Source organism: Lemur catta, chromosome 14 (genome assembly GCF_020740605.2).
Source record: "Lemur catta isolate mLemCat1 chromosome 14, mLemCat1.pri, whole genome shotgun sequence".
NCBI lineage: Eukaryota > Metazoa > Chordata > Mammalia > Primates > Lemuridae > Lemur > Lemur catta.
In genome coordinates this window covers 12,796,078-12,808,481 of record NC_059141.1, presented here as the reverse complement: position 1 = coordinate 12,808,481, position 12,404 = coordinate 12,796,078, and the positions used below count along the sequence as shown (strand labels likewise).

The following is a 12,404-nucleotide window of genomic DNA, read 5'->3' as shown; positions in this document are numbered from 1 at the left end:
TAATGAGCTGAAATAATAAAAAAAAAAGATACAGGTGTGGCCTTAGGAAGTCAGACTGGAATGTAATGGAAATGGTAAGGAGGTCTAAGAGGATATGGGTATAGCACCGATACCCTCCTCTACTACAAGTAGGCTATGTCTGTTTTTCGCTGATGCAGTGGCTCTTGTCTATAGTGCCTATAGTCCCAGATACTTGGGAGGCTGAGGCAAGCGGATCCCTTAAGGCCAGGAGTTCCAGGATTGCAGTGATCTGTGATCACATTGGGAATAGCTACTGCACTCTAGCTGGGCAACATAATGAGAAACAGTCTCTTAAAAAAAATTAGATATATTTATTTTCAACTATGTAAGATAATGCCAAATTATTTTCTAAAGTATAATAGTTGTACTGATTTATTCCTATGAGAATTCTTTTTCTCTATATCCTTGCCAATATTTGGTAATATTGATATTTTTAATTTTAGTCATTCTGTTGTGTGCAAAGTGGTTTATTACTTTGATTTTATTTTGCATATCCTTATTATTAGTGTATTGGTCTTCAATCAGGAAAGAGAATTGTAATTTTAACATGAAAAGTTTAACATAACGAAGTATTAACTATAACAGGGACTGGAGCAGTGAGAGATTGGCTAGTAAGAAATAAAGAGAACTCTGAAGAACACAGAAATAGTAGATATAATGAGCAGCGACTAGCACACTTAAGGCTGAAACAGAGCACCTAAATAAGAGCTGCCTCCTCCTCCTGGCCGGAGATCCAGACTTTGCTAGGAGGACATGGCTTTGGCTTAATAAATGGCAGAAAAGTTGCCTTTAGACTGCACTAGTAGAACTTGCTCAACAACTGCCCTCTCTGGAATTTACCATAAAACCACCTTATAGGATGTTGGGGAACGATGTGATGGGGAGGTGTCTCATTGTAGGCACTCTGATACAAAATTGCCTGAGGGGAAATGCTGGGGGAAGCTGTTGGTGGCTGAGAGCTGCTGGCCACCATGGACTATAGGAGTCTAGTGGTAGAGAAGCCACACAAGTTGCAGGAGCTTGTTGAGCACACTGGAACCAAGAAGCAAAAACCTTTTTTCCTGCAGCCTCTCCAGTGCACTCAACTGACAAAGCATGCCAGCTTAACATCTTGCCATCTGGCAAAAAAAAAAAAAAAAAAAAGTGAAAAACAAATTTAAAGGGCCCATATCCGTTTTCACAGAGTAGGGCAAATAGGGTGAATCTGGAGGTGAGAGGCAATAGATGGATAACTGGCACAGTCCACCCTTTGATGATTCAGCTTCTATAAGCATTCTTCTAAACATATTTGAGTTCCCCAACAACAGCCAAACAATGCTATATTTCTGCCTAAGAAGATAGATATCTTACAAGTGAAATTCTTACCTTTTCCCCAAAATGAGGAAACACACTCCCAAAAGTCATTGTATTTATCATTGGCAATGTTAATTACTCTTCATATTCAGTCATAGTCACATTGAATATTTAGTTATCTAAAGACTAAGTCATAAAGTTCACTTCTAGCAACTTGTTTTATTTTATAAAATAAAAATGTGAAAGAGACTATCTATCTATCTATCTATCTATCTATATATAAAACAAGAATATTGAAACTATGCAAAGCTATTGTGATCCTTATTTCTATAATTGGTTACAAGACCATAACTGACATCTGTGGTTTTGTTGTTCTACTACCCATATTTTCCCCTGCCCTCAGCTAGAATCTCAGCTAGCTAGAGTTTTACCCAGTGGAGTGACCTGACCCAAACACAAAGGGTTGATTCCTCAGTCATTCTGCTATTAGTATGGATATTTTCTACAGACCTATCTACTTGATCACTCATCCTTTTTTTCATATGTATTTAATGTGTTGTTAAACTTTTTCATTGAATTCTTACTTTTGATTATGGTAGTTTTCAGTACTAGATTTTCCATTTTTTTTTTTTCAAATTTGCAGTTACTTTTTATAGTTTTCATTTAACTGCCATAAATCTTGTCTTTTGTCTTCTTGAACTTAGTAATCGTATGCCTTTTATTGTGTGCATCTGATAATATCAATAATTGGAATATCTTTGAGTCTGTTCCTGTTGTTGCTTTTTATTTTGCTGTATTTTCGTATGCCTATTTATCTTTGATTATGCTAGACATTTTATTTAAAAATTATAGATAGAAATAATTTGAGGCCTTATGATAACATTAACTTTCTTTAGAGAATATCATATATCTTTTGTTTGGAAACTTGGCATACTAGCAGTTCTAGCATCACCATAAGCCAATTTTAAGTCTTACAGAGTTTTTTGCTGCCCAGATGACTCATAGCTAGGCTACAGTCTAGGTAAGAGCTGGTTTACTTCTGGTACATCCTTACCCTAATGGCAAGCATTGTGTCTCAAGTCAAAGTGCTGTGTTGTTTAATTGAGCCCCTACATTTTGAGGGCCATTGCCTCCAACTTTTGACCCTGTCCTTCCTTGAGGTTGCTGAATTGCACTCTCAGCCTTTTTGAAATCTCCTTTAAATAGGCAAATCTCTCCAGGGCAAAAGCAGTTCTGCATACCTTGCTCCTCTTAAAGAATTTGCAATTTCTGGATCTTGGCTTGGTAGATTTTGTCATTGTGTTACTTATAAGATGCTTTTAAGATTTTAAAATCTTTAGCTTTTTAAGTTGTGTTTTGCTAATTTGAAGTCTGTGTGATCTGATATGAGAATGGGTACCCCAGATTTCTTTTGGTTTCCATTTGCATGGAATATTATTTTCCATCCCTTCACCTTGAGTCTGAATGAGTCCTTGTGTGTTAGATGTGTTTCCTGAAGACAGCAGATACTTGGCTTGTATTTTTTTTATCCATTCAGCCAGCCTATGTCTCTTGAGTGGGGAGTTCAAGCCATTCACATTTATTGAAAGAATTGATAGATGGGGTGGATTTCTGTTCATCCTGTTGAGTAGAACTTTATTGCTCTGTTTTACCTGTTTAGCCATTGTGGTATCTGGGCTCTGACTTTTAACTTTTGGGTGATTTTACACTGGTGGGTGTCTATTGTTCTGATCCGTGGATAATGTAGTTCTGATTACTTCCTGCAGGCCAGGTCTGGTCTTGACAGATTCCCTCAGTGTTTACTTGTCTGAGAAAGTCTATATTTCTCCCTCATAAGAAACTTAGTTTTGCAGGATGCAAAATACTAGGCTGGCCATTACTCTGTTTGAGAAGACTAAGAATGGGGCCCCAGTCCCTTCTGGCTTGTAAGGTCTCAGTTGAGAAGTCTGCAGTTAGTCTGATGGGTTTTCTTTGTAAATTTCCTGATGCTTTGCTTTACAGCTGGTAGCTGTGCCTCTTTCATGTTTACTTTGGCCAGTCTGATGACTCTGTGTCATGGTGATTGCTTCCTCAGGATGACTCTCCCAGGAGTCCTTTGGGCTTCTTATACCTGGATATCTAGATTTTTAGCAAGGGCAGGGAAATTTTCTTCAATTATTCCCTCAAACAGGTTTTCCAACTCTTGTGTATTTTCTTCTTTGCTCTCAGAGATACCTATGATTGTTATGTTAGGCCTCTTTACATAATCTCATATGTCTTGTAGGTTTTGTTTGTTCCTCTTATTTCTTAGTTCTTTCTCTTTGACTGACTTGTTTACCTCAATGGTATTGTCTTCAAGCTCTGAGATTTTTTCTTCTGGCTGATCTGGTGTATTCTTAAGGCTTTGCACTGTGTTTTGTATTTCTTTGAATGAGTTTTTAATTTCCAGTTCTGTTTTATTTTTTTTTAATAATTTGATTTCTTTAGTAAATTTTTCATTCATTTCCTGCATTGTTTTTGTGGTTTCCTTGTATTGGGTTTCTATTTTCTCTTGTATTTCACAGAACTTCCTTACAATCCATATTTGAAATTCATCATCTGTCATTTCAATCTTTTCATTTTGATTGGTATCCATTGGTAAGGAGTTATTTTTTTATTTTGGGGATATCTTTTCACTCTGATTTTTCATGTTTCCAGAGTTCTTTTTCTGATTCCTTCTCATCTGGCCTCTTGGTTGAGACCTGGGGATATGAGGCCTGGCTTATGAGCCTGTCTTTGAGTCCCTGAAGATCAATCCCCGAGCCTGCCAGAGAGAGGTGTGCTGGTCCTGACTTGCCTATGGGGAGTTCTTGCACATTAGGTATACCTCTTGGGTTACCTCTGACCTGCTGTCTTTACCTTTTCCAACATTGTGTAGTGAGTTAGGACCCCCAGCTTAATCTCAGTGATGATGGGTGGTACTTGTGAGTATGACTCAGCTGCTCCCTTTTTTCTTGAGTTGGTAGGCGCTATGTTTAGCTATGGGGTTGTTCTCCCTGTCATTGATTGATGGTTGTGTGGGAGAGTGAGCTGCTGAGATTGTCTTTTGTGCCCATGGTTAGCTCTGGTCCCCCAGGTGGGGCATATGAATGCTCCAAGCTTTAGAAGGGACCTTGTAGCTCCCAGAGGTTTGCTTGCTCTCTACTCCCTCTGAGGTGGAGGGAGGAGCAAGACAAATCATAGCTGGATTCCTGGAGCCAGAGAGGCTTTACAAAGCCTTGGTGGATCTCAGAGATTGCTTATCTGGCCACTGGGAGAGCTGCTGGTTTGAAGTGCAGGGCAATCTCTCCAAGCTGGGTAGGCTATTCCTAAGGGAGAGGCCTAATTGTCTGAGAGCTAAGGCTTTTGTCCAGGCTCTTCTCACTCTTGTCCACTAGCACAGTTTCTCTGTGGGGTGGGGTGGGCGCCCTCCCTATTTTCTCCCTGTATCTTCACAGCACTCTCCCATCAGATCAATATGTGTGAGTTCCCTTATTGCCCAAGACCGGCTCTTGAACTACCCCTCATTCCATGTATCTGACACACTAGCATGCATCTTGTGGGATGCTGGCAGGTGGGGGGATCCCCAATTGTGTATGCCTGTTCCACCACAAGACCCCAAGTGGAGAGAGGTAGGCTTATCTGTCTGCAGGGGCCTCTGCCAGGGGCACTCTCCTGCCTGGAAGTAGTGGCCACTCATGAGTTTCTTGGCTTAGGTGTGTATTAACGAACCCACAATTGTGGTTCACTGTTGCTTGCTGAACAGAAAGCCAATTACTGAGAAAATGAGTATTGCCCAGGAAAAAAGGATTTATTTCAGTGGACACATCTTTTGGGAGGTGGGTGTTATGGACTACCTCAAATCTGCCTCCTCGTCAGGGGTTTTTCTGGAGGTGAAATGAATAATGTATGAGGGGAGTGAGCATCATTACATGTTTGGGGTGGAGTGCAGGGCAGAAAGCACAGTGAGAAATCATGTTAGTGCATATGTCCTCTGATCAAAAAATGGTGGATAAGGCCCTCCCAGGGTGGGGATTAGGAGTTAATATTGGTCATTCTTTCAGCTTGTGTGCAGGCTCAGTAGGTCCTTGGGCACAATCTGTGGTGGAGTATCACTTATCTTTTCTTCAGATAAATAGGTGGGGTAAGGCTTTGTAGTTATCTCGTGACTGTAAGAAGGTTCTACTGTTTCTGAAAAAGAAACTCAAAAGAGAATGAATGCATCAATATAACAGAAAGTTACAAAGTGCTGGTCAGCAAATGTTACTGGCCTGGGACCTTGAAACATAAGCGAACTACAAGAAAAAAAAAAACTATAAAAAAATGTTTTCTTGCTTATGGAGGCAGTTACAGCGGCACTCCCTGTTGTAATGAGTAGGGGGAGGGGCCACTGCTCCTATTCAGGTGGCGCCCAAGTCTTTCAGTTGTCAGGGGAACCAGGGGCTATGCTAATTCACCCTGAGTGCACCCCTATCCAATATTGTGGTTCTCCAGCGGGCGTGGCGGATGGGCACTCTCACAGATCCCCCTTCCGCAGTGCCCCTCCACACTCTCCTGTTGGATGTGTCTGTGAGGGTTTCCTCACCACCCGTGTCCCAGACTGAGATCACTCTTCTGCATCTCCCTGCACTGGGCTCATATCTGGGGATTAGGGGTACCAGTTCTGGTCTGCCTGTCTAAGCCGCCAGTGTACCATCCTGAGACACACCTGCGGGCAGGAAACTTGCAAATTGTGGCGGCCCTGCTCTCAGTGGTGGGCTCAGCTGGAAATATGCGTCTGTTGTGGAGATGCAGCTGTTGGTGTGCTACTTGGTTGAGTGTTCTTGAGGTTGCAGTGTGTGTGGGGCGCATAGCTACCAGCTAAAATTACTCTCTCTAATGCCAAGATTGGAGGGGCTGCAGAGGAGGAAGTGTCTAGGTGTAAGATAACCAGCACTCCCATCTCTCATGGGACTCTCCTGAAAAGTGTCCCTTTTGAACACCCGAACTCCTGTGGATGGCTGGTTTACCCTATCATTCCTATTGAGCTGCTGTGCCTGGGCTCGTGGAAGGTAGAAGGCCTCCAAAATGTTTTATATCCCGATGCTCACTGAAGGCACCTATGTGGGAAAGGGGAAGACCCTCTTACCCTTTCACTGGGCTCCAGCCTCTCTGGGTTTGGCTTGCACCGCTGTCTTCTCTTCTCTAACTTCCTTCTTAGCTTCACAGTTTTTCTTGGTTGAGTCTCCAGACATCTCTGTTGTCTCTCCCTGTGATCCACACCTGAGGTGTGACTGCTCTCTGCTTTCCTCAGTCCAGTATTCTGTCTTCTCTCTGGGACAATCTGAAAAGCAATGTTGCTAGTTGGCCATCTTGGCTCCGCTCCTCTTCCAAAAGTTTTTTCAATCATGAATTAGTCCCTTTATTACCCAAAGTAATTTTCAAGGATTACGAACATGTTGCATATAACATTAACATTGACCTTTCCATCAACCCTGAATAGGTAAATGAAATATTTTTTCTCCGAATGTTTTTAAGGCTCTATACTATGAGGAAAATTTAATTTTATCTAAAAGTAGATAATGACCCTGATATCTATGAGTGTGTGTGTGTTTATGTGAATACATAAAGACCAATTGGCTGTGACGTATGTATGCATTTACAAATACAGTATATAAATGCTGAGTGGGAAGATATTTTAATTATTTAAAATATAGTCTTTTGTTGATAAAATAATTGCACTGGAGGTGAGAACAAAATGATGTAGAATTGAGATTTTTGTTTTAAATATTTTTAAATTCTGAAAATCTGAAGTTTTTCTAATTATCTTTTCCTTTTTTACGTATAAAATGGAAGATATAAAGCCTTTTGATTTACCCTATTTTAAAAATTGATTAAGTTCTTGGACTAGATGTAGAGTAGATAAGAGAAAATGGTAATAAATACAGGTAGCAGAACTCTGTAAAGTCTGGTGACAACTACCTTAGCAATCCTGGTGCATGCAAATCAAATATAGCTAGCAAGGTGACTCTCTAAAGTAGGACATTCATATACTGCTTCTCTGTTCCATAGATCTGCATCTTCCAAAGTGCATTTAATCTTCCTTCTTTTGCCTCAACCTAATTTTTGTGCAGATGATGTTTAACTTAATCTATTTTGCATCAACACTGAACCCATCAGTACAATGTTCAATCTTTCAGTGTCTGTTTCTACTGTGTAAATTGAAATGGTCATGAAATATCATGGTTTAAAGAAATCCAAAATAAATATCCTGTGAGATGTAGATAAAAATACAGCAATTTGAAATTTTCCTAAATTGTAAATAAATTCTCTTTTTGGCAGTTGCTATGTCCCATTACTTTTTCTTAATGATTTTTAAATTTTCTTATGCTACTATATTTCTTAAAGTTACTTTAAGGTAATTATTTTCATGATTTTGTTTTCTAGGTTAACAGAACCTTCTGGATATTTAACAGATGGTCCAATTAACTATAAGTATAAAACTAAATGTACATGGCTAATTGAAGGCTAGTAAGTATACACTTTGGGTTGAATTAATTTATTTTATTCTGAAATGGTAAAGGTGATCATATCAGTGTTAAAGCATTAAAGTATAATGACTTTATAGTTGTATAGTTTATTTAGTTGTTTATTGGAAAACATTATTTACATTTTTACATGGAATTTACAACTGTTAGACATCACATTTAATATAAATTACAGTACCCTTTTGCTTGTGATAATAGTTAATTTTTATATATTTTATTTTTGAGTTGTGTTACTGTGGTATTGAGTAGGCATTTTTTGCTTGTTTTACACATCTTGTTACGGAATTTGAAGATTCCACAGAAAGTATAAAAATATTTCATGCTGTGTTATGCTATTAATTCATACTATTCAACATTTTAATTCTAAGGGTATTTTTAAAAGAACATTTTGTAGAAGAGGGAGTTAATTATTCATTTAGAGGTAACTTTTAGTAAGTAGGGCTTGAAACCAAATTTATTTAAACATATTATAAGTGGATTGTAAATGAATCGATAGGAATTCTTTTTGAACCATTTTCTGATTTTTAAGGACTGTATTTGGAAACTTTTTTTGTTATTTTAAAACTTAAAAACTATTAATTCTCTGCTATGTACCTACAGTCTGTCTATTTTTTAATATTAATAGTATGACATATTAAGACCTTTTGATTAAAATTTAAAGAACTTAGTGCCTCTACTTAAGAGTTCTGTAGAAATGAGAATACTTGCTTCTTGAGTGTCGAATTTTAAAAATCAACTTTATTCAAGTAAAATTTATATACAACAAAATGTACCCATTTTGAGTGTAAAGTTCAATTAATGTTTCAGGGATGTATACTATCTATGTAAATTCTACCTTAAGACATGGAACATTTTCTGTTGACTAAATTTTAGAAAATAATGATACTTCCATATGACCTGTTAATAGATTTTGAAAATTTTATCTCCTTTATACAAATTAGATATAATGGTTTATCAATCTTTTACTCTGGTGATTTAAGGAGTTATAGCAAAATTATCTGTAAACATATTTTTAATGAAACACTTTACCTAAAATTTCTTCATACTGTGCTTTGTATATTATATATTAATTTAAAAAATATTTTAATATTTTTTCCAGTCCAAATGCAGTGTTAAGATTAAGATTCAATCATTTTGCTACAGAATGTAGCTGGGATCATATGTATGTTTATGACGGAGATTCAATATATGCACCTTTAATAGCTGTACTTAGGTGAGTAATTATGTTTAATCAGTTTTAGAACGGTAACTATGTATAATTTATTAATTTTAAATGTATTGATATGTACTCCAGAATAAATTTAGTGTAGATATTGATGGTTAAATTTCAAAAATGATTACAGTACTATGTTGTGTGCTTTGACTACCAATTTAAGTGTATATATCATTATGTAAATATTGATTTAGCAGAGGTAAGTACTATACTCTATTGGAAATATATATTTCTTTATAAACATTCTTTATTCTCACTGTATTTAGTTCATTCCTTTAAAGTGACTTGAAGTTGTTTTCAGAATGATCCATTTGGATAGATTAGGGTGAGTTCTAGATGACCACATATACACAAATGTATATTTTTAAATAGTTGTCTTTTCATTTAAGTGAAATGATGAAATTTTAAATTCTGCATAAAAGAGTTAAGTTGTATTTTGTGTAATGGCCAAAAAGATGGAATTTCTACCAATTCTCAAAATGTGGGAATTGTTTGCTTCAAAATATTTCATTGTTAGCAGTTAAGTAGTCAGACTATTACTAATTTTTGAAATTATAGCATTTTAAATATCAGCTTAAAAATCTATATATCTGTGTAACAGATTATTATAACAGTTTTATGAATAGGAGAAAATTCATTAGACATAGAAAAAATTATGTACATGTAGTATAGATTTTGTATACAATTTAACTAACATGATTGTTGACCAGTTACTTATTACATTATTCTTTACTTTTGCTATTTGCATGATATTTCTTATATGTTGTATCATGGTTGAAAATTTAAGTATAGATAAAAGCTTATTGTTCCCCTCAAAATTTTTTATTGCAGTTTTTCTTTTTACTATTCATGTTGCAAATATTCCATTTTATCAGGAATGTTAACTGTTTTGTTTTTGGACAAATGTGTAAGGAGTTGTATTTTTGAATGACTATTTCAAAGTGAATCCTTAGGATATTGCTATTGTTTAAAATGCTTTTAGAACTTCATTTTTGAGTTGTTTGAACATTATAAAAAAGTATAGCTACAGATAGCCCTTCATCTCAGGACGATAGATAGAAAATGGAGTGGAGCTTTGTGAATAATTATTTTGTAAGATAATTACAGCATTGTTACAATTAGATAAGATCCTTGGTTCAAACATTTATTTTTACACATGACTTTGCTATCTTTATTTTTATGACATTATTGACTGACCATCATTTAGATGTATGCCTTTTCATTTGTTTTTCCAGTAGCTCTAATGACTTAGTATTATAACAAATACTGATCTATTAACATTCTTACCAATCCTTTCCTGTTACTAAAGGAAGATAATTAGCAGGATGGGATTTAGTACATGGCTGTGAAGATGGAACTAGTGAATTTTCATTAGCAAGTGTTCCTGTTAGCAATCCTGAGGAAGACAGAAAACTCATGTTTATTGAATATCCGCTTGATGTTAGGCACTGTGCTAGACAATTTAAATGTTATCTAATCCTCACAAATATCTTGTGGGGGAAATACTATTATCCCCATTTTACAGTTGAGAAAATTGGGACTCAGAGAAACTATTTACTTTTAACAGATGGTAGAGCCAGGATTAAGGACTTGAACCTCAGTCTCCTAATTTAAAAGCCTATATACTTCACCTTGCTAAGAGTTCAGAATCTAAATGTATTTGAATTATTTCAGTTGTATAAGTATTTATTACTCAATAAACATTTGATAACTTACTCAGTTCCAGAGATTATCATAAACCTAGAGTAAAGATTGAGTGAGGAATGAGGCATAGGCCATTGCAGTGACTCCTGAATCATCTCTTTAGCTAAATGATCTAGTGGCCCACCATGAGTCACCTCATTGGCATAAATTCTCATGAATAACAAAGATATTCCTATCACTGGGGAAATTCCAAAGATTTATTGGTTACATTCTAAGAACTAGGGACAAAAGCCAGACAAATTTAGTACAAAGTAGTCATGCACTAGTGAGGACATGGACACAGATTTTTCATACAGCATAATAACTATTATGATTAGGTTTTGAAAGAGTGCTATGAAATTTTAAAAGAAATAACTTAATTCTTCATGGTAAATTTCATCATAAGTACAAGAATGGTAGACAAAGTATGGGGACCAGATAGGGCATTCTAGGTAGAGAAAAACATATGTGTAAAGGTATAGAAACACTAAAGAACATTATATTTTAGGACAACAGTAAGAAGTTTTGAGTAACTTGATCAGAGGAAATGTGAAGGGATACCTAGGAACCAAATTACCCAATAAATAGCAATCAGTAACATCTATTGCATGCTCATTTTGTGCCAGGCAACGTGCACAAGAGTTCTTTATATGCAGTAGTTCATTTCATCCTCACAATAATCCTTTAGGTACTATTATTGCCATTCTATAAATGGAGAATTGAGGCACAGAGAGATTCTGTGAGTGGCCCAAAGTCACCTAGCTGTTAAGTCAGAATATGAGTCCAGGTTATGTAATTTTAGACCCTAATAATCCCTTATTCACTATAATATTGCTTCCTTGTATACCACATTAAAGAAATTGGACTTTTATTCTGTAGGCAAGACTTTTTAGAATGTAGATAATAGATTCGAATGGAGAAGTATTATTTTTTTTGCTGTGTCTCAACAATTGTGTGCTGGACTTTGCATTTGGAGTATCATATGTAGTAGTACTTTGAGGCCTAGAATGATTTTATATTCCTGCAGAGAGCAGCAGTCTGTAGTCAGCTCAATCTAAACTCAGGTATTGAGGTGATTCATACATAAGCTTCAGTGCAGTCCTTTAGAGGGGCCTGACTTTCAGTAGTTCACTTTTATTTTTACTTGTTGGGATCCCAGTTCAAAGTGAGGGCCCTGGTTTCACTTTTTGTTTCTCTAGCTCTGGAAAACCCTTGAAAGTACCACTCAGTTTCTTAGCCCTTCAAATCTCACTTCCAACTCTGAAGTCAGCAAATGCCCAGATAGGAAATGGTATCAATGCCTGGGCACATCATCTTGTTAGCTCTCCAGGACCTTCAAGATGATTTTTTAAAAAATATAGTTTGTCATTTTACTAGTTGATGTCATTGGTATAAATTTCCTGGTGTTTTATATAATAAGTGGAAACTTTCTTTCATTTATTGCTTTTAAAATACTTATAACAAGCAAGCAAACAAATCTGTTCTTTTTATTGGTTTCAGAGCGATCTGAGGCTAGCTGTATCTATTACAAGAATTGGGACTAGTGGTGCCCAAACATAAGTTTAACTCTGTCTAAAGGAATGGACTATTTTGAGTTGCATAATTTGTTTATTAGCAGCTTTTCTTTTTCCTATTGCATGTTTTCACAGATTTATAGAGGGTAGAATAAT

The 12,404-nt window shown here is 36.3% G+C and overlaps 1 protein-coding gene across 1 annotated transcript in view; it reads left to right on the top strand.

The window, feature by feature from the left end:
* ATRNL1 (attractin like 1) overlaps positions 1–12,404 on the top strand; it is a 541,384-nt gene that overhangs the window by 18,228 nt on the left and 510,752 nt on the right. Inside the window, exons 2-3 of the mRNA XM_045568085.1 lie at positions 7,738–7,821; positions 8,938–9,051. Of these exons, the coding sequence (XP_045424041.1) occupies positions 7,738–7,821; positions 8,938–9,051 (198 nt within the window). The remainder of the gene's footprint in view (positions 1–7,737; positions 7,822–8,937; positions 9,052–12,404) is intronic.